General features: G+C 35.0%; 2 protein-coding genes across 2 annotated transcripts; one reads left to right on the forward strand and one right to left on the reverse strand.

The window, feature by feature from the left end:
- Positions 1–5,771: 5,771 nt before the first annotated feature.
- On the forward strand, positions 5,772–6,762 carry LOC103957347 (LOB domain-containing protein 14-like). Its single transcript, XM_009369501.2, has 2 exons — positions 5,772–6,050; positions 6,176–6,762. Exons 1-2 carry the CDS (start codon positions 5,772–5,774, stop codon positions 6,614–6,616), a joined length of 720 nt encoding a protein of 239 aa, XP_009367776.1. The 3' UTR covers positions 6,617–6,762.
- Positions 6,763–19,511: 12,749 nt separating this feature from the next.
- Positions 19,512–20,708, reverse strand: LOC103957286 (LOB domain-containing protein 16). Its single transcript, XM_009369430.2, has 2 exons — positions 20,354–20,708; positions 19,512–19,999 (listed from the first exon to the last, which is right to left on the reverse strand). Exons 1-2 carry the CDS (start codon positions 20,657–20,659, stop codon positions 19,664–19,666), a joined length of 642 nt encoding a protein of 213 aa, XP_009367705.2. The 5' UTR covers positions 20,660–20,708; the 3' UTR covers positions 19,512–19,663.
- Positions 20,709–22,917: the final 2,209 nt, after the last annotated feature.

A 22,917-nucleotide genomic window follows, 5' to 3' on the forward strand; every position in this document is an offset into this window, starting at 1 on the left:
GAGAGTAACATTTAGATTGGTTACTCCTTACATCTCCCTTCAAGCTCAGGGACAATAAAATTGAGTATGAGATTGGCACAATGAGTCATGAACAAAGGCGTGCAGAAAATCCTTTAATTAATATGTCAGCAAACTGCTCGAGTGAAGACACAAATTGAACCAACAACACTTATTTAGCCACCCGTTCTCTCACAAAATGAACATCAATTTCAATATGCTTTGTTCTCTGATGCATAATAGGATTACATGTGAGGGCAATAGCAAAGAGATTATCACAATATAGTGTAGGTGTACCAGAAATAAGAACCTGCAAAAACTGTAACAATTGTTTAATCCAATCAATCTCGGCAGTAGTTGTAAACAGTGCTTGATACTCTGCTTCAATGGAAGAACGAGAAATAGTGCTTTGTTTCTTTGAAGACCATGAAATGGGATTTGAGCCAAGAAAAACAACTAGACCTGTAGTAAATCTCCTATCATTGGGATCCTCAGCCCAATCAACATCAGTAAACGCTTGCAAATCCAATCTTCATTTGGTATAATGAAGTCCACAACCTTTAGTAGCTTTGAGATATCTCAGAACTCGCTTAACTGCCACAAAATGAGCTTTTATAGGACACTGCATAAATTGACAAACCTGATGCACAACAAATGCAATATCAAGTCGTGTAAAAGTTAGGTATTGAAGTGCTCCCACAAGGCTTCTATACAATGCTGGGTTATTGCATGGCTTCTCATCATCCTTCAACAACCTATTGTTGGGTAGGCAAGGAGTAGCACACGGTTTAGACATCACCATTTCAGATTTACTAAGCTAATCACTAACATATTTATCTTGAGAGAGAAATAATTCATCCTTCTTGTGAACAACTTGAATACCAAGGAATCACTATATGTGGATTTAAAACCCAAAGATGGCAAGAAACTAGTAAATTTGTCATTCCAAGCCCTTGGGGCTTTCTTGAGACCATATAAAGACTTGTGTAATTTGCAGACATAATCATTGTGAGTGGAGTCCAGAAAACCAAGAGGTTGAGCCATATATACTTCCTCTTGTAACACACCATACAAAAAAACATTTTTCACATCAAGTTGTCTGAGAGTCCAATTAAAGTGAGCAGCCAAAGCAAGTACTAACCTCACAGTGGTTGGCTTAACCATTGGACTAAATGTCCCACCATAGTCTATACATTTCTCTTAATTGTACCCTTTTGCAACCAATCGAGCCTTATATCTCTCTATAGAATCATCAACATTATTTTTAATCTTAAACACCCACTTGCAGCCTACCAAGTTTCTATGAGGAGGAAGAGGTACTAGAGACTAGGTTCTTTGATTATGAAGAACACTCAATTCATCTTTCATTACAGCTAACCATACTAGAGATTTTAATGCTGATTTGTAAGTTGCAGGTTCAACTTTAGTAAGATCAACACCACAATGTTCATGGACAGAAGCTAATAAAGAAACCTTTTTAGAAACTGCTACTCTTGGATCTAGTTTGCATAGGATGAAGGTTCAATGGTGGTATAGACCAAACCACTTGAAGTTGTTCACCCTGAAATTCAAGAACCACAGAGAGTGAAGGAGAAAATTGATGTGCAGTGCCAGTAATGGGTTAACTTGAGGTAGAAAAACTAGAACTGGAATCGTTCAGAGTTGCAGAGTTGTTGTCATTAACAGATGCAGAATTGTGGGCATTCAGATTTGCAGGGCTAACTTTAGTTGACATAGGTACATATTTTATGCTTGGTGTATGGGATACTGATGGTGATAATGAAATAGGCAAATAATTAAACTGAGGTGTAACTAGAGCCTTGTTAAGGTTTGGGGTTAACACAGGTGTAGATATGACACTATAGGCAATGTAGTATTCACTCTTGAGCAGTGAGAAACCAAATTGGGATATGGAAATTCTGTCTCATCAAATAGAACATGTCGAGATATATAAAATCTCCTCTTGTTGACTTCAAAACAAATATAGCCCTTATATTTTGAAGCATAACCTAAGAAAATGCACTTTGTAGTTTTAGGTTGCAGTGTGGTATGATTATAAGGTCTAAGCAAATGATAGCATAAACAACCAAACACTCTAAGATGATGAATCTCAGGAATGGAGTTAAACAAAGCTTTAAATGGTGATTTATTGTCCAATGTTGATGAAGGCATTCTATTGATGAGATAGACTAAGGCTTGAGAAGCAAAAAATGACCAAAATGAAGGTGGTAATAAGGTTGTTTGTAATAAAGTGATGGATGTGTCTATAATGTGCCTATGTTTCCTTCTCTGCAAGCCCGTTTTGTTTTGAGGTATGTGTCTATGTTCCCTTACAACATGTTCCATGCGTGGAAAGTGTTTTTTACTTTTATTTTTATTTTATTTTTTTATTTTTATTTTATTTTTATTTTTATAGGGTTTACCAAACATAAAAAACTTTTGTTATATATAGGAGTCAATCGCACATGAAAAATTCTTGCTCTTCATATGGATGTCATCTTACTGTATTTTTTTCTTAACAGGAGTCCGATATATATGGACGAACCAAAATAAACGTCACAGGTTGCGATATCAAACCTTCCTTGGCTAACAAACTCCAAAAATCAGTGTCTCGTCATCTTGGCGAACTCTACACCGTGGTCTGCTGCTCTCTTTAATATCGTCACTATAGCGAATCTGCCAAAGCTAATTATTATTAATAAAAACGTAAATTGCCAAAGCTTAAAATTTCTTTTTATCTTATTGGAATTTACTTGAAACTAAGTACTACTATTCCAAATTCTAGTATTCAATTTATCCTTATGTATCTGCAGTGGTGTTTTGCAAAAAGTCATTTCCTTTCCTAAATTCTCATCATCCCTCTCTATTTCGTCAGCGACATTCTCTCTCAATGGTTACTGCTGGCTAATGTAAAGTTAAAAGTATAATGTTAGTTTAAAAGACAAAAACTCAGTGGGGGTTAGAATAAATGTATTTATAAAGTTTTATTTTTTTTTTTTACACAATCGATAATAGATATACCGAGCATAAGACCTGGAGTGCTTTGAGAGAGAATAAAAGTTTCGAAACATTTGAAGAAAGGCGGTCTAATGAACGCAAAATATAATGGGGCGCAAATAAAGTACTGATAATGTGGCAAAAAAAAAAGAGGAGAAAATGTGAGCAATGGCCAATCACCATACAATGCATGGCATGAAATGGAGATGTTTAAGACAATGTGAGAAAATGTTAGAATCACATGAAATGAAACATGCATGCTTGTGATTATCAGTATTTATTTAACTATCCCTAAAAGTTTTAAGACAAAAGTTTAGACAGGTGTGTACGCCATGATGTTCTCTTTTGAAGGTTAGTTGAATTCCTACTATACACATATATCAAAGAACAATTATTTTATATATCTTCTATCCATTAGTAAACCTTCTTGTCCATATCCTTCTGCACATTATTTCCATGCTCAAGTGGCCAACAAATACACGATTCAAAGTCATTCCCACATTGTTTAAAACGTCTGCCAATGGTCCATATGGCTCCATTGCCGAGCACAAACAACAACCACCCCCCCACACCCCACCCCCCCCCCCCCCCCCCCCCCAAACAAAAAAACCCTAACCCCAAAACAAAAAACCGCAACCAAATGACGTCTACAGGTACCATATATACTTAGCAGTTTACATACAAGAAGTATTGTTCTCTATATTGCCAATTGAATTTATAATGAAATCTCAACTTCTGTTTACAAACTTAAATTGTTAAGATCAGTCTCTTGCACGTATGTTGATAATTTTGAAGTATAATTTAGCTCCCATAATATCTTTGAGGTGGTTTTCAAAATAGGCCATGAAGTTTTAATCTCATTTTACATCCTGGGGTTGAAATGTATCAATTTTATAAATTTTGAGAAAGACATAAATTGATACAATTTCAATATATAATTTATGGTGCAAAATGAGAAAATTCAAACCTCGTGACCCAATTTGAAAATCTTACTAAACCTGGAGGATGCGAAATGTAGTTAGCCCTTACTTAAACTAGTATAAATTAGAACCAAACAGTTACATCCTTACTAAAATTTATACCGCTTATTGGGATCACAAATTAAATCGATATACAGAACCAAAATGAAAAAAAGGGAGTTGGAAAAGAACAATACTTGGCTACTCAAAAAGCATCAAAACCAATTTATAAAACATTGTGCTCATGATCGAAATCTTGGTATTTAGAGAAGGAATTCCTCGTTATCTTTTGAGTAGCTAAGTTAATTTCGCTGGAAAGATGGGGGATAGATAGTTATATTAAGTTAGGGTGTCATTATTAAGTTAGGGGGTGTAGGACCTAACCGCACGTCTACATGTTTGTAGCAGTGGGTGGCAAAGCAAAAGTGATTATGATTAATATAATATTAGTTATTTAATATACACTGTATTGCTCAGACAAACCGTGACTCCGTAACTTAAACAAATAAATTGAGAGAAAGGACGGAGGAGAAAATCTCCTTTCTCTCTTCCTAATGTTTGTGCTTCCCTGGGCAGCCAGTGTTGCATTCCAATGTCATTCCCTTTTTTCATTCATTGTCGAATATCGTTCGTTTCTTTTCTTCTATATCTTTATGCCTCTTGCACGTACGATTTGGATTTTATAGATATGCCCAATTAATTCAATAACCACATTGGCACAATATTCTACCAAATATATATGTTTAACATTTAATAAATTCATCATACTAATTGGATCTGATAAATGTTCTCCCATATGTGCAACTCCGTACTAATTAAACTATTGAAATTATATATACTTGTGTCTCCTATTTCTGTGAATTAAAGGGGCCAGCAGTTCCCTAACCTGGATGGATTACTTAATTAATTCTTATCCAAACTAATTAAATAGCTAGTTAGTGTTGTGAGCTTGTCTAACGACCACAGTTTTGTCGGGGGCTAGAGTTAATTAGTTCGAACGTAAACATCCCCTTCACCGCGGTCCAAATATTACCAATCAATGCCAGCTTTCTTTTTATCGAGGGGTAAAGTAGATGAATATAATGTTTTAGCTAGGCTTATTTTTTGGAATGTCTCTAGAACTCAATTAGTATCACTTTCTTCCCTGTAATTCAATTATTCCATTTTTTTTAAGTAACTCAATTCTTATCCCACACGTGTCACCACACAAGTAACCTGAAAGGTACATGAGCAAACTTAACATATATTTCATGAACTTAACGGAATTCTGGCAATGTAAAATGAACATTGAGTTCTAAAAGAAAGTGGAACAAAGTAAATTTTTGGAGAAAAAATGACACTAAAATTAAATTTTAAGAGAATTACAAAAACTAAGCTACATTTGTTCGAAGTATATGATCACTAGTGATGTAGAGATATGCTCTCTTGCAGATAGGTTTAATACAGGTTATATATAATTGGTAATGTGGCTCTACATGTATTACTACCCAACTACAAAGAACGAAATTAATTCATCAAAAGAATAGAAAGGGGTTTGGTTTGTGGTAGCTCTTTTTGTCGTATAAGGAGGTACAATGGAATCTAAAATTGAGACTCAGTGTATACAAATTTAAGATGGAAGGAAAAGGGAAAAAAATAATGATGTATGTACCCCATTAAGGGGACCATTTGCAATTAATTATTGATATTTTACAATCAACTCCACTCTTCCTATAGTGTTTATAAACATGGTGATAAATAATGCTGAGCACAAATGATAAGCTAAAGCCAACAGAGCAGAAATCACCAAAATCCCTAAATTAAAGCATAATTGAAATCATGACTGGTTCTGGTTCTCCTTGTGGAGCCTGCAAGTTCTTGAGAAGAAAATGTGTGAGAGGGTGTATTTTTGCACCTTACTTCTGCCATGAACAAGGTGCTACCCATTTCTCGGCCATCCACAAGGTTTTTGGCGCAAGCAATGTGTCAAAGCTGCTTGCTCACCTTCCGGTGAGTGATCGTTGTGAAGCCGCCATGACGATATCATATGAAGCTCAAGCGAGGCTTCAAGATCCCATTTATGGTTGTGTTTCACATATTTTTGCTCTCCAACAGCAGGTTTGTAGCTTTTGACCTTGAACTTGTGGGTAAAAATAGAAAACCTAATGCTGTTTAATTATCTTATAGTTATATTATACATCCAATTGATTGATGAATATATGCTTTTGCTTTGAAATCTTCAGGTGGTCAGCTTACAAGCACAATTAGCTTCCCTTAAGGATCAAGCAGCTCAATGCTTTCTCAACGGCTCTGCTGTAGCTAACCCTAATGAGAAATTTTATGGGAAAGCTCCTTCTCACACAGAAGAAGCTCATAGTTGGTTTCATGAGTTAGAAAATTCATCAAACCCTTTGCAAAAACTGATCAATTCCAATGATGCTGGAACCACATCATACTATGAGAATGGAATGATGAATTCATACAACTCTGTTAATGGGAGTTATGAAAATTCAATGAATATCCCAGATGAAAATGTCTCTTCGTATGGCAGCTTTGAAGAGGGCACTTCTCATTCCAGGTCTTCTTTTGACATGCAAACGAATTACAACAGGCAATGGGGTTTTCAGGATGCTGATGAACTTCAGCCAGTGGCTTTCAGATACACTGACCTGCATTCACGATGAAGAGGTGACCGGCAATGATAGTATACCGGTGAACGAGTTCTATATATCGTCAGTTAAAATGACTGTGTGTCAGTTTTGAATTTCAGCCCTGCATACTTTGAAGCATTCACTTTAAATTTGATGCTATCGTTAAGCTCAGACTTATAATGAACCCTAGAAACGTTAATACAAGTGGAAACCCTACGTACCATATATATGTTAAAGCTAGCCAGTGTAATTTTATATATTGGTCGAATAATATAAGTTCATTTCTCTGATCGGTCAGTCTCTGACACAAATGGATAGATCTCATGATATTCTGCTTGACCTAATTTTCTTTGTTTATTGAACCTCATGTAGACCTAAAAATTTGACCTAGTTTTGCTTTGTTAATACTGCTCTTTCTATATAAACTCAGTATGTTGCATTTCACAAATTATTTTATCTTGTTGTTTAATTTGATCTCAAGTTAAAGATATACTGATTTGAAGGCGTAATGGACAAATCTAATGACCCTAGAATATTCTATCTCCAATACATTTGCTTAAACAATAAGATCAGATAGAAATTTAATGTTTGAAGATTTACTAGGTGCAAGTAGCTGCAGCTAGCTAGCTTAATTCTTTACTCGCACTGAATGTTAGCATATAATTTATTTCCTATCTTGCTATATAATTATATATTAGACCATTTTTACTATTTTTTTCCTTTCTTGAATGGTTTTTTTTTTTCTGAAAATATATGATTGAAGTACTTGATGAAGTTCAGAATTAGTTTCCTTTTTGTCCTCATATAACTCTTGCCATATATATATATATATGTATGTATGTATATTATACCACCTGTCTAGCTACCTGTTTCCATTCTTGTATATGGTTTCTAAGAAAATAGATGATTGAATGACTTGATGAAGTTAATTCATGAAAGGATAACATCTAAATCTGCAGCTTTTACGTCTCATATTTGTAATAATAACATGAGGAGGATTGCACCTCAAATTTAGAAAGCCCTGATCCCAATGAAATCAAAACCTCTCTCTGTCATTGGAACTTGGGAGGAAACCCTGAAAATTTTCTCCCAACTCTGGTCTTCCAACCCCTTTTGTTTAATTATTTCCTTCTTCCAAAAATTTTATCTTTCCCAGATTTTGTTTCATGATTTCTTGAAAAACATGCAAATATGAATACAACATTTGATCAAGTGGAAACCTTAATTAGAACTCAATTGATATTTGTATCTTCTTAACACCTGCAATTTAAGCTATTATTTTGTCAAGCGTGATGCTTGTTTTTGTGTGAGAAACTGTAGTAGACTGCATATACATGCATGCTTTTTTCAAAATCATGTTTATCTGATTCTGATATATAATGGTATATATTGTGCTCATCAATGCAAATATTTTAGGGACTAAGGTTAAACTGCCTGCTTATGAGTTTTTTGCTAATTGCAGAATGATGATCCTGTGGATCAAAACCCTATCTATCTATATATTCTAGTGAAAGCATTTCAAGTATATCTCCAGCATTTCATTCATATTTCCTAATTAATAACAAATTAAGAAATGTGATATGGCTAATTCTGAGATCAATATGGATCATCAAAACCCTAGCTATCTTCAGACCAAAAAAAAACCCTAGCTATATATATATATATATATATCAAACATAATGAGATGCAGAATTCCATTATCCCAAATTTTATGGGTTACAAAACTCCGTTGATTTTACTATTTATAGTACTAGTGCTTATTGATTGTTTAATCAGGCGTGCCCTAATCCTTCCATAAAAAAAGGGAAGTGGTTTTTTACTTTTATTTTCTTGCTCAACCCCCAGAACCATTACAGTTAGAAAGAAATAATCGCGTACACTATACGTTCTTTAGGACGTACATTATTCATGATTCATAAGTTAATTCAGACAATTACTTTAGCTATGTAGTTGTTAATATTTTTAGCTAGAATATAATGTAATTGAAAGGTATCTAATTTCTCAAATTTGAGTTGTGTTTTATGTGTACTCCTGTCAGTTGAGTGAGGTGGTATGTTCCCAGCAATGCTATAGATAGCCTTATGGCTCTCATTTTTTTTATTAACTTCTTCACTAAGAAATATCAAGATTACAGTTTCTCTCACTTCGATTCTCTCTCTGTTTTCTAAAGCTTCTATCTCTAGACCGTTATACGCATTTCTCTCTTTAGATTAACATGGTCAACCATTTAATACTGCTGCTTTTTACAAGAGTGTTGTAGGAGCTCTATAGTGCTTACTTTCACATATCTTATTCCACATGAGATTTGACTGTTAAATCATTTAGTGATGCTAACTGGGCAGGGGATGGCAATGACAAGATCGAAATAGAGTCGAGGTGTTTTTCTGAAGTCAAACCAAATCTAGCTAAAAATCGTCATGACTTTTCAGTGTAAGTCGTCGGGGATGACTGGGATGTCACCGGTGACAACTTCCGGTCGTTGGGGATGGCGGTTCCACCAAAAAGCAATGAAAGAAGACAGGAGGGGCTCGGCGTGAGGCGAGCGTGGATGGCGTCTTTGGTCCAATGGGAAAGATGGCACAAATGACATTGTTTTGGCCATTTTGTTTTTTCTTTTAGGGGTGTGATATCCACACATCATTTTTTTACTTCTCACACACCCTTTTATTAATTTTTAGTCGTCGGATCGGATGAATTGAAAAAAAATCAAAGGGCATAAATTAGAACAAGAGGTGTGCGGATAGCACACCGTTTTTTTATATTAAAAACAGCAGCTCGGCTAGGCTTGGAGCTGCTCATCGGCGCTTTTTAAGCTGCTGGAGCGTGGCACTGCGGCACGGCTCGACGTGGCGTGGCTTCAGGCACGGCTTACACAATTAGGATCTTTTTTTTTTCTTTTTTTTTTCTTTGCTTATTCACACAAATGCAATTCACCACAACTATAATAACAGTAAAAGAATATAATTGCAAACAATAATTTGAGTAAATATATAATTCGGTAATCGAAAATTAGAGTTCGATCATGTTTAATAGTGAATGTTGCATGCAATCAAGCTGGAAAAAAATATCGACAATTTAGACGGTGAACTATTCTCACCCATTGTCAGATCTCAAAATCTTAACTTTTATACCATACTATGTTTTAAAAGAACCTGGATTGTGATGATGAATTGTGAACGGGTTTGTAGCAAAAAACCTTCGATTCCTTAGTACAACAACAAAAGCGTACTGATAACGTGTTATGACCTAATATACTAAAAGAAGAGAGTATGGCAGATAAAGAGATGGAGAAAGGCTTGAGAAATTTTGTGTGTGTTATTTCTTATGCCTAGTGCCTTTATATTTATAGTAAACATGATATGATTCCTTACCTTGCTAGTAATACAATCATAAAGGATAAGATCTTTTAATATCCTAAATACAATGCACTAGTAGTTAACACAATTATACATGTGCTATAATTAATATCACAATAGTTTTCCCTTTGAAGAAGCCGAAGGTGAAACAAATTAAACGGCAAACTAGTCCTCAGTTAAAAGTTAAAACTCCCAATTAACTTGGACCAAACCCATGAATTAGTATATAGACCTAACTCTGTGGGCAACCCCTAAGTGAGTCATGGTAAAAGCCCAAAGACCCATGGAATCTATTCAAGTCCATCTGACCAATCTGAGGAAAAATAAATAAAAGATTTAAAGGAGGCAAACTACTTGTCAAAGAAGGGTGATAGCATCCACATTTTTTTTTACTTTTCACACTTTCTAATTTTTGGTCATTGTATTGAATAAATTGAAAATGATATAAAAAAAATAGAAATTAACAGAGAGAGTAAGAGGTAAAAAAAAGTGTGGATGGTATCACAAGTCAAAATATACAAAGGAATTCTTTGTTAGTTCAAGAAGGACTAATCCAACTGTAACTGATTTCCTTAGGCTAAAAAGGGTGAGTAAAATTTAAGCTCAAGTGGTTAAAACATTTATTTGTGCACACAAAGTCTTATGTTCGGTTATCTTCTCTTTCAATATCGTTTATGTGAAAAATAAATAATTAAAAGAAGAGAATAAGTGTTTATCAAAACATATACTACTATACATTTATGCGTTTAGATACATCATTTTAACCAAATTTTACGTGTGACCACATCAAGGTTTGTTACAACAAAATCATTGCAAAACTACATAATGTTAGAAGTATAAGATTGTAAAGCTGAGATGATGCCACATGTAAACAGATTAGCTTGTCTGTTATATTTGTTAGAAGAGTTGGTTAACTATGACTATAAATACTCTATCTTGTAATAGCTTCCTTATTAAGCAAGATATCAATTCAATCATATTCTCCCTCTTATTTCTCTGTATACAATTCTCTCTCTCTCTCTCTCTCTCTCTCTCTCTCTCTCTCTCTCTCTCTCTCTCTCTCTCTCTATATATATATATATATATATATATATTCATAGAACCCGAGATACTTGGTTAACATGGTATCCATCGCCATTGTTGCTCACGCATAAAGATTTAATCCTTCGTTGCTTTCGCATTCTACAATTCTTCGTCTACTACTCTGCAGCTGAATTGTCTTTTCTCTTGGTGATTTTTCTTGGTGTTCAAGATTCTAGGGTTTCTACATCAAGTGAAGATTCTTGTTTTCTGGGTGTTTTTCGTCTGCACACCAGGTGTTTGCTTTTTTCTTTGAGCCACGAAAGGTATTTTTTCACTCAAATTCTTCGTATACAAACATGGTAATTGCTTCGCAACTTTAGATTTTGCAATCTCCAATTACTGGGTTGATTTCCTCTGTCTCAAATTCTGTGAATGTCAAATTGGATGAATCTAATTACCTTAATTGGCATTTTCAAATGGAATGCTGGAGGGACATGGAATTATGGGGTTTGTTGATGGTTTATCTCCATGTCCTCCTCGTTTTGTATCGTCTGATTCTGTTGCATCTGAAGTTAGTTCTGGTAACTCATCTGCTAATGTTGAAAATGATGAATATAAAGTGAGAAAAATGCACGATCGTGCATTTATCCAGTTGATAACTGCTACACTGTCACCTGTAGCTGTTTCTTGTGTTATAGGGAGTACTAGTTCTCAGGACATTTGGACTTGTCTCAAAGATAATTTTTCGACAGTTTCAAGAACTAGTATCTTTCAGATGAAGTTTGATTTACAAAACATTAAAAAGGGTTCCAATTCAGTATCTCAATATCTGTAGAGAATCAAAGAGGCTCGAGATTATCACTCTGCTGCATAAGTGCTTTTTGAGGATGAAGATAATGTGATTTTGGCTTTAAATAGATTACCTTCTGAATATAACACATTCAGATGTGTCATTCATGGAAGAGAAAAGGTTATATCGTTGAAGGAATTTCGATCTAAATTGCTTGCAAAAGAAGCAATTGTTGAAGCAAGTACTAATGCTCAGATATTGTCTACAATGTTGGCTACCAATGCTCTTACTACTGACAGGGGTCCTAATGATCAATCATCTGGAAATTCTCCTAATTTTGGGCAATCTAACTATGGTTTTAGGCAGTACAACAATAAATACAAAGGAAAGGGCAAGTTCAATCTAGGAAACAGGTTTAACATGCCAAGGCAGTCATATCACACTCAAACTCGAGTGCTTCCAACTCCAAGTCTAGGTGTTCTTGGTCATGCACTTCACCAAGCTTATGGTGGTTATCTTGATCCTTATAATACTTTTCAGCTATGCTATCAAGAAGGGCACGCTGCACATTTTTATCTTAATCAATTCAGGTCTATGCCTAAATATTACATTTGCGGTAGACAGAATCATACTGCTCAGTATTGTTTTCACAAGGATAAAGATCCTTGATTTTTACAACAACAATTTGGCATGTCTAATAATTCCTATACTCCACAATACTCTATGCAAGCAATAAACACTGCGTTTTCTCAACCCTCACAGTTAACACCTAGATGTCCTCCACTTAAGCTGCTTTTCCTCAAGTTTGGATTGCTGACTCTGATGCAACCAACCATATGACTGTTGACTTCAACAACTTGACATTGGCCACTCCTTATCCTACTTCTGAAACAGTGCAAACTGCTAATGGTGAAGGTCTGAGAGTATCTCATATTGGGAGTACAATTCTCAAACCTCATATTCATCCTATTAAGTTGAATTCTATACCATATGTGCCTCAATTATCTCAAAACTTGTTATCAATGCATAGAATCTGTCTAAACAACAACTGTTGGCTAATATTTGATGCATATAATTTTTGGATACAGGACAAGACCACATGGAGGATACTGTTCAAAGGAATTTGTAGAAATGGGCTATATCCAATATCTTCACTTGCCAATCATCATCCTGTAACTCAGAAATCGATTCTACAACCAACAACTTTCCTTGGTTAGCTTGTCACATCTACTATATGGCATAGTAGATTAGGTCATACCTCAAACCCCATTGTGTCTTTAATGCTTAGTAAAGCTAAAGTACCTTGTACAAAATCTTCATTACCTGTGTTATGTCAAAGCTGCTTAGAAGGCAAGTTTAGCAAACTGCCATTTCATTGTAGTGCCAATAAGGCTGTTAAACCTTTTAAAGTTGATCATAGTGACATTTGGAGTCCAGCACCATTATGATTTTAGATATTATGTAACATTCATTAATGAATGTACTCGGTATTGTTGGATGTTTCCTCTCATTAATAAATCAGATTTGTTTGACACATTTGTTGGTTTTTATTCATTTGTGTTGAATCAATTCTCAGTTTCACTTCAAATGTTGCAAAGTGATAGGGGTGGGGAATACCTTAGTAACAGGTTTCAAAGGTTTCTTAAAGAAAAAGGAATTTCCCATCAAATATCTTGTCCTTATACCCCTGAGAAAAACGGGTTAGCAGAGAGGAAACATAGACACTTGGTAGAAACCACAATCACCCTTCTTCAAAATGCTTAGTTGCCACCCCAATTTTGGTCATTGGTTGTCAAACTGCCAATTATCTCATAAATAGGATGCCATCTGCAATTTTGTAGAATAAGTCACCTTTTGAGCTTTTGTTTGTGGAGTTACCTTTAATTTCACACTTAAGGGGTTTTTGGGTGTACCTATTATCCTCTTCTTAAGCCTTATAACAATACCAAATTGCAACAAAAAACAACCAAATGTGTTTTTCTTGGATATGCTTCCAAATATAAAGAGTATATCTGTTATGAGGTGTTAAGTCAAAGGTTCTACATTTCTAGAAATGTGATCTTTGATGAAAAAGAGTTTCCTTATTCAGCCTTTATTGACAACAGCTAATTCTTCACATAAGACACATACAGTCCTCTACACTAACTACTTTTACATATCCATTACCTGTCACTAATAGTCTTAATGAATTAGTTACATTCCTATCTCATTCATCATCACATACATCTTCTATACCTATGTCACCAAGATTATCATCTCATAGTCTTGTTGCTACACCATTACAACATCCTATTTCCACTCCAACTCCATCAGTACCCTCACAAAGAGTAACCCCAAATCCTATATCTCAGTCCATTACTGCAGTTGCAAATTCCTATCCTAAGATCCCTGTGGAACTTGACTTTAGTCCTGATAGTCTTCAAGTTGTGTTGACAATACCTCCACTAAATTTACATCCTATGCAAACAAGGAGTAAAAGTGGAATTGTTAAAAAAAAAAGGCACTCTTGACAACATTTGATGAATCTACAATTGTTGATCTCTCTTTGGTGGAACTTGCTACTTACAAGTCCGCACTCAAGGTTCCAATTTGGTTAAATGCTATGAAAAAGGAACTGGATGCATTATATAAACAATGGACATGGAGTTTGGTTTATTTACCACCACAAAAGAACTTAATGGGCTGCAAATGGGTATTCAAGAACAAAAAGCACTCTGATGGATCTATAGCTTGGCATAAAGCTCAATTGGTAGCAAAAGGGTTTAGCCAAGAACCTGGTTTAGACTATGAAGAAACCTTCAGTCTGTGGTAAAGCCAATTACTGTCAAGTTAATTTTGGCATTGGCAGCTTAATTTATTAGCCACTTAGACAGCTTGATGTCAAAAACGCTTTTTTGCATGGAATTCTTCAAGAAGAGGTATATATGGCTCAACCCTCAGGGTTTGTAGATGCTAATCATTCATAGCTAGTTTGTAAGTTACACAAGTCCCGCTATAAGTTGAAACAAGCCCCTTGGGCTTGGAATGAAAGGTTCGCTGTGTTTCTACCTTCTATGGGGTTTCAAAATACCTATTTTGATTATTCTCTCTTTTTCAAGCAAGCTGGTGAATCTGTTGTGAGTTTATTGTTGTATGTTGATGATATGATCATTATAGGCAACAATTCTGCAGCAATTACATAGGTCATTTACTCTTTAACAATTGAGTTTGATATCAAGGATTCGGGGCCTCTACATTTTTTTATGGGGATTCAAATTACTAGACATACAAATGGTCTGTTCTTATCCCAGACTAAATACATACAAGATTTGCTGCATAGAAGAGAAATGATTGACTCTAAAGCTTGTGATACTCCATGTCTTCCTTATAATCAGCTTTTGAAGGATGATGGTCAACCCTATAACAATCCAACCATGTATAGGAGTATAATAGGGGCTCTTCAATACCTTACATTCACTAGGCCCGATATTGCCTTTTCAGTTTATTAAGTGTGCCAGTTTATGCAAGAACCAATGAATTCTCATTTTACAGCTGTGAAGATGATCTTAAGATACTTAAAAGGGATTATGCATCTGGGGTTAACATATTCCAAGGGTGATTTGAATCTAAAAACTTTTAGTGATGCTAACTGGGCTGGAGATCCTAATGATAGGAGGTCTACAATTAGTTTAGTTGTCTTCTTAAGTACCACTCCTATCTCTTGGTCATCTAAGAAACAACAAACTGTTTCTCGATCATCTACTGAAGCTGAATATCGGGCAATATCTTCAACAACTGCTAAATTAGACTGGATACAATAAATTCTGGCATTTTTGTAGGTTTCCATTAGTTCTTCCCCTGCGTTGTTTTGTGATAATCTTTCAGCAATTGCCTTATCCTTCAATCTAGTTCAACATCAGCGAACTAAGCATATTGAGATAGACGTTCACTTTGTTTGAGAGAGGGTTGCCAAGAAGAAATTACTTGTTCAGTTTGTCTCTTCTCAAGAACAATTTGCTGATATTCTCACAAAATGATTCAGTGCTCCTTTGTTTAAGGTTCATTGTAACAATCTAATGCTTGGCAGCTCCAAGCATGAGATTGAGGGGGGATGTTAGAAGTATAAAATTGTAAGGCTAAGATGATACCACATGTAAATAGATTAGCTTATATGTTATATTGTTAGAAGAGACAATTAACTATGACTATAAATACTCTATCTTGTAATACCTTCCTTATTAAGCAAGATATCAATTCAATCATATTCTCCCTCCTATTTCTTTGTCTACAATTCTCTCTCTCTCTCTCTCTCTCTCTCTCTCTCTCTCTCCATTCATAGAACCTGAGATACTTGGTTAACACATAAAAGAATTATGAAATAAAATAAACATGTTGATGCGTTTGGTTCATTTATTTACAATGAGAAGACAATCAATCATGCACATTATGTTGATGTGTTTGATTCATTTATTTACAATGAGAAGACAAAATCAATCATGCACATTATATCTTTAACTTTAGTGGACTGTACAAAAGTAACTTTAAAAGTTCAAACAAAACCCTCCAAAAGTACGCAACAAAAATTGTCCATTTTTGCGCGAGACGCAGCTCAGCACAAAGCTCAATGATCTAATTAAATCCTATTAGCATTCTTCTGCGGCCAAGCTTCTACTTTTCCATCTTTTTCTTTGTCATAAAACTTCGGTTGTGTCAAGTTAATAATGCATTATTTTAAGCAGAGCGGCACGCACTTCAAACTTGTAAAGAATTAGAAGAAGCCCTAACCTCTCTGTCACTGATCCCTAAGATCGGATGGCTCACATTGCACGTGTGTGCATCCATAGTCAACAGTCAAATTTTGGTATTTTTAAACCCTAGAAGCAATGTCCCCTTGTGCTTTTCCTCAGTTCACAATTACAACCTTCCAAGTTTCTTTTTTTTTTTTTTTACCTACTCAATTCCATCTATTGAAAATATTCTCTTATTTTAAATCCAAATATTATAATGGTTATCAACATATTAACCTTGAATACAACTACTCTGAGAACTGTAGATTTCAAAATTATGTTAGCGACTCACTATTATCTTAGCCTCATAATAGGGGCTAGCAATAATGTGGTTCAAATTCGCTTTTACCGTGAATCGAACCTAAGACCTCTCATTTACAAATGAAGAAGAGTACCACTAGACCATAGTACTAAGTGACAAGGAGATGTCAAAATTTAAATTTGAAGGTTTAAGGGGCATATTGAATTTTTTTTTTTTTTGTAAATTTTATTCTACAACTGATATGTCAAATTTAAACTATTATGAATTACATTATTTAGTTTTCATAATTGTAATTAGTATTTTAAAACAAAAGATAATAACAAAAATTATATAGCATTTATTATCCACAAAAAATAGATTTGAAACTGCTATCAAATTTGACAGTAATTCCATCAACTGCCATTCCATGTCATGCTAGGAATTGACATTTCAGTTGGAAAACAATAGTGCTTTTTTTTTTTAATACCGTTATTACTGATGTGAACTTTTTGACATCTCATTTGAAGATGCTCTTAAAGCTTTCAAATTTGAGTTTGTGACCTAATACTAATACACAAATGTTGTCTCAATTTAATCATCTGCACACAATTCAACATGTGTTGAATTATGTCACAAAAGGTCTAAATGCAAATAACAAAAACTATTTAATATAAGTTTTCCCTTATTTTGTCAAGTTTCGATGAGAAATTACTTTCTTAAACAAGAACTACTTGTTAAAGCATTAAAAACAGAAAATTTAGGTCATGAAACTATATTCAGATGTGCCATAATGCTAGTTTTTCAGGCCAAATCTGACACTGTTGATGGTGGTTATGTCGATGATCATAAGTCATTGGAGCATTGTCGATTTTTTTTCGTTATAAATTATGAGGAAAAATAAAATGAAAACTTGGTGTTTGCGAACCATTTGTAAAAATCCAAAGATTTAAACACATACAACAAAACATTTCTTCACCTCTTCTTCTTTCAAGAAAACGACTATGGCAAGGAAGAGAGGCTAAACTACTTTTGAAGCTCTTAGTTTTCTATACATTTTCTATCAAAGTTCAATTCTTCATGTCTTTTTTTTAAGAAAACTAATGAAAAGAGTTTGAAAACTTTGAGTTTTAACAATAAAGACAAAATAAAGGGTAAAGTGAATAGTACTAAGTTTGACTTTTTAGTGTAAAAATGTGATTTTTCGTTCAAGTGAACAGTACCGCAGACTTTTTGTTAAAACTCCCTTTTTTTTTCTTTTTCAATTCACCTTTTTTTGTAATTTTACTTTCTAAGTGCAACTGTTGCAGGTGTGTGCATTTTCTATTATTTTTCCACAATGCAATTGTTTAATGCCAAAGATGCAAGGGACAAAGTAAGAAAGTGGTTACAGGCCGCTTGACTGGACTGACTACAAATTTCGTGTCTACGCCACAGTTATGGGCCCGAAGAAACAAGATTAATTATTCAGTTAATGTGACTTCACTACCATTATTTATTCTTTTTTTTTGTTGCTTCTAATATCTTGTTTAAAATTAGATTAATATGTCATAATCTTGTTTGTAATTATAGATTTTGGAGGAACAATTTGGTTAATTGGTTTGACAAAACTAAAGTTGCTGAGGTACTAACTAATGATTTAGGTTTGTGCATTCAATCAAGGGGACACTTTGTCTATATATAGGAATACAAAATCATAGGAACGAGAATATTAAAATTGGATTAGAGTACTAATGTTAGGTGAACTACTTATTAGAACAAAAACCTCAAGCTAGCAATGTGAGGCCTTAAGTACTCTTTGAGTGTGTTTGCCCTTTAATTACAATGATAACATTCTCTTGATCTCCCCCTAATTAATCACACCATTGACGATAGATTTCAAATCAAACTCATCATGTCAAACCTTAGCTCCCAGGGGATGCATATCCCAGTGAAATACCTTCTAGTTTTGCTAGCTAGGAGTATACTTCCTTATAAAGAAAGCTGCTCAATTAAGTTGGTAAATTTATTTATATTAGTTATAGAATTAAAAACATGGTAAACATGGTTAACATGGATGATTTATTGCTTTAATTTTGTTATTTGGTGATGACCATCAAGGACAGCTGGACCAACAATATTTGTTAATAAGGAAAAGATTAAACTATTCATGGGATTTCCAGGAATATTAAAGGTGTAGATGTTCTCCTTTAACCATGCTATACATGCCTTTGCATGTCAATCCAAATATCATAATAGACACCATTGTTTCTAGAGGCACTCTCAGGTTAAAGTTCGAACATGTATATAATTTCATGTTATTTAATAATGGGACAAAACCAAGAGTGCTTGAATCTTAGCTAAATCCATGAAAAATAGGTTAATTACATTAGATATTTGAATGCCAGAGTGTCCAAAAGTATCATCTTTTGTTTTAAATGGAGATTAATGGAGGGGAAGGACAATAGTTGAACTTTTCTTGAAGGTGGCAAGAAATGCCCTATCACTAAACTTGTAAACCGGGCCAAACGTGTAACATTGTTGAATTTGATAAGTGAAAGATGTAATTAACAATTCAAGATGACTCAGATTTCAAGATCAATTTGCCTCAATGTGGTTTATTCTATTATTGTCTCTCAGTAAAAACTACATTATCTTCATAAGATTAAGGTTGATTACTTAGATTAGCCAATAGTAATTTATGCACCTGCAGTAGTATTTTTTGTGCAACACAGAGAGAGAGAGAGAGAGAGAGAGAGAGAGAGAGAGAGAGAGAGAGAGAGAGAGAGAGGATTATATGATTAATGGTGCTAATTTCTTTTTCTTGGAAGAAAAAAAAAGAGGCTCAGTATATACATCTTTGGTCACAGAAACATCTGAAAGGCCACCGTTATATCCTTGAAACAAAACATGATGTGTAGGGATCGATCAGTTTCTCATCATTCTGAGCGCCAAAGCTTGAAGCTCCCCCAAGTTACCATTATATGGTCTCTTCTTAGAACAAACTTGGTACGAGAACTCCTCTCTGCTGCTTTGAATCTCCTGCATATTCATGGCAATATCACTGTTGGGGTCAATGGAGTCCAGAGAGCTCTGAGGTGAAATAGGATTCATGTAACTCGAATAACTCGGAAAGCTTGTGACTGATCCATTCCCAATCCCATTCCCCTGCCATTGAGTACTCTCCATGTTCCTTGAATCAACAAGGCTTTGGTGAGCCAGTTGAGCCTTTGCTTGCATCAATTGTGCTTGCAAACATGCCACCTACATATGAACGAAAAATTAAGACTAACTTTTAGACAATGATATGAAAAGGGTTTGCTTAATTCAACCTAACAACAAATGGGTTGGCTTATTTCAACCTAAAACCACGTATTCCATCCAAAAACCAAACATGTTTTTCTTATTTCAGCCTAAAACCAAAAGGGTTGGCTTAATTCAACCTAAGATGAAAAGGGTTTTCTTAAGTCGACAAAAATAGAAAAGGATTTACGAGTTAGCTAAGTTCGAATTCCTCCAGTGTAACAAAATAAAAAGTAGAAGGGTTGGCTAATTCAACCTAAAAACAAAAGGGTTAGCTTAATATTCTAACAGAAAAAAAAAAAAGAGAAGGGTTACCTGTTGTTGCAAGGCAAAAATGTGACCCACGCATCCATAAACGGGGTCTCGAATTCTTGCTTGAGCTTCATACGCAATTGTGACAACAGCTTCACAACGATCATGAACAGGAACATGCAACAACAACTTGGACACATTGCTGGCTCCAAACACTTTGTGGATGGCAGCAAAACGAGCAGGTCCTTGCTCGGAGCAAAAATAAGGTGCAAATATGCAATCAGGTGCACACTTTCTCCTCAGAAACTTGCATGCCCCACAAGGAGATCCAGTGCCAATACCAGCGCTGCCAGCACCCCCAGAAGCCATTTTTGGTACAGACAAACACAGAGGAAGGAGAGAGAGAGAGAGAGAGAGAGAGAGAGAGAGAGAGAGATGGTGTGAGAAAAAGAAAATATAATGAAAATTAAGCACACGAGCACACTAGGAAACGGTGATGAAGTTGAAGGAGGAAAGTGGGGCATTTAAAAACATAAAGGGGGAGTCTTACAAGCAATGTGAACGGGGGACAAGGAAGGTCTATGTGTAGGTTTCTAAGGGGACAATTTTTAATGGTTTATGTAATATCATGGGGTCTACTTTTTTTAAGCATTCATCATATTTTTAATACAATCATTTCTTTTTTCGTTTTATATTTTTCCAGTGTGGATGATTAATGGCAACTGAGTATGATTAGCAATTTTTTAATTGCAAAGTTTGATTTTAGGGTTTGAATATGTTTATATTTTCCGCCGAACGCCGCACCTGGGAAATGCTGCAAGTTGTCGCCTTGTGACATTGTGGTTCGCTCACTGCACTTGCCACAGCTCTTCTGGTATATTTTTCTACCGACAATTACTAATGATTCAGTTACCTTGAGCAATATGGTTTTAAAATAGGGTTTATAATGTTGCATACATATATACGTACGTGATTTATTAAGCTAATTAGTCATTAGTGTTGTTCAAGCTCAAGACTCCAATCCTCCAACTTGGTGAAGAAGATTGGTGCTGCTTTGATTTGGTTTGGTGTTTGTTACGAGGAAGACTTACTTGTGAAGAATATACTACATACGTATGTTTTTATCCCATGTTTATGTGATTGAGGACATAATTAGTAAGATGGACACAAATATAATCGGAGATAGGTAAGATTTTCTGATTAGGTCGAGGTTTTGGAAACTGGGTCGTAAGAAGATGACGAGATAAGTGCTTTCTTGTAGCTGAAGGATTGAACTTGAAGTCTATAATGAAGTGAGTGCAGTTGTGTTATCCTCGTACGTTATACAAAATGCCATTGATCACATGAGACAAAAAGGAAGACTAGTCAAAAGTGGGTTTCATAAGGCCATCGTTTTCACAAACCAAAATCTCACCTGTCACAAATTAAATCCTTCGGTCACTGCTGGCCTCTACTTGAACCACAAGAACTGCAAAATTTTGGATTTGTTGACTGAACCTAGTAGCTGCAGTCCAGATACTTTGTTAATTAGGGAAAAAAAAACTGGTTCAGTTAGCGTCAACTAACAAGTAACATCTCATAGAGATTTTTTTTTTTTTTAGGAGGTTCGTTATTTTTCAAAGGATTTACTTGTCAAGAATAACCCTCTAGAGCTTCGATTTTAGGTTTTAAGTTTCAGAGTTTGGTGCTTTAAAATTTTATGTCTAAGCAATTACATACTATGAGACTAGCTGAACTCTAAAGTTTAAGCTTTTGGTATGGTAATTTTAACACTAGACAATCACTCATGTCAATAAACAAAATCAAACAAGTAAAAATATGAGATTTTCTCAACTCGCCCAGAGTATGGGGTGAAAACCCAAGTCCTCACTTCAACTATGCTAGTCCCTCACAAGACAGTTTTACCAAAACCAAAATAGAACTTGGTCAATCAAGTATATGACCCAATTTATCCAAGGTAAAATTCAATGAATGAATGCATGGATGAATAATACAACAGGTGCTCCCGTGGGATCAGAATTATTATTGACCAGATGCCACCTCCTTAGGGCGCATGTATAAAAATTTTGTACTGTGACTTGGTGCATAGATTAGAAGCCACAAGGGAAGAGGTTTCAACTCAAATGAATGAGAAGGTCGTCATTCTAACAAAGGAAAATGGCAGTTTGCAACAAAAGCTACACTCCCATGTCACGGATAATTCTGAGCTCAGCTTTCTGCTTCTGCTTCTGCATGCAGATCAGCTTACTGGACAAGCTCTTACCACCAAAGCACTTAATTAAGCACACGAATGAATGGATGACCGGTGGTAAATTAATATGACAAATATACATACACACACATATAGGGGTGGATCCATATAGACCTGGCAATTTCTTACACGAAATGTAAACAATACAAAATAATGGGTTTTGGGTCAACACGATAACTAATCAGATTCTTATTAGGTTACACGAGAAGAACCCGTTAATAACAGGTCCCTAATAGGTTTACACGAAAGTGACATGTGGGTAACTTGTTTCGACACGTTACGAAAAAGTTATTTTGATGCTTTTAACTTTTTAAACTACAAAAACTTACAATAAAATACAATAGCCATAGTATATATGCATATAATTGTATATTAA

This window comes from the organism of the source record quoted next, unplaced genomic scaffold (assembly GCF_019419815.1).
Source record: "Pyrus x bretschneideri cultivar Hongxiangsu unplaced genomic scaffold, Pyrus_bretschneideri_v1 Contig7, whole genome shotgun sequence".
In the NCBI taxonomy this organism is placed as follows: Eukaryota; Viridiplantae; Streptophyta; class Magnoliopsida; order Rosales; family Rosaceae; genus Pyrus; species Pyrus x bretschneideri.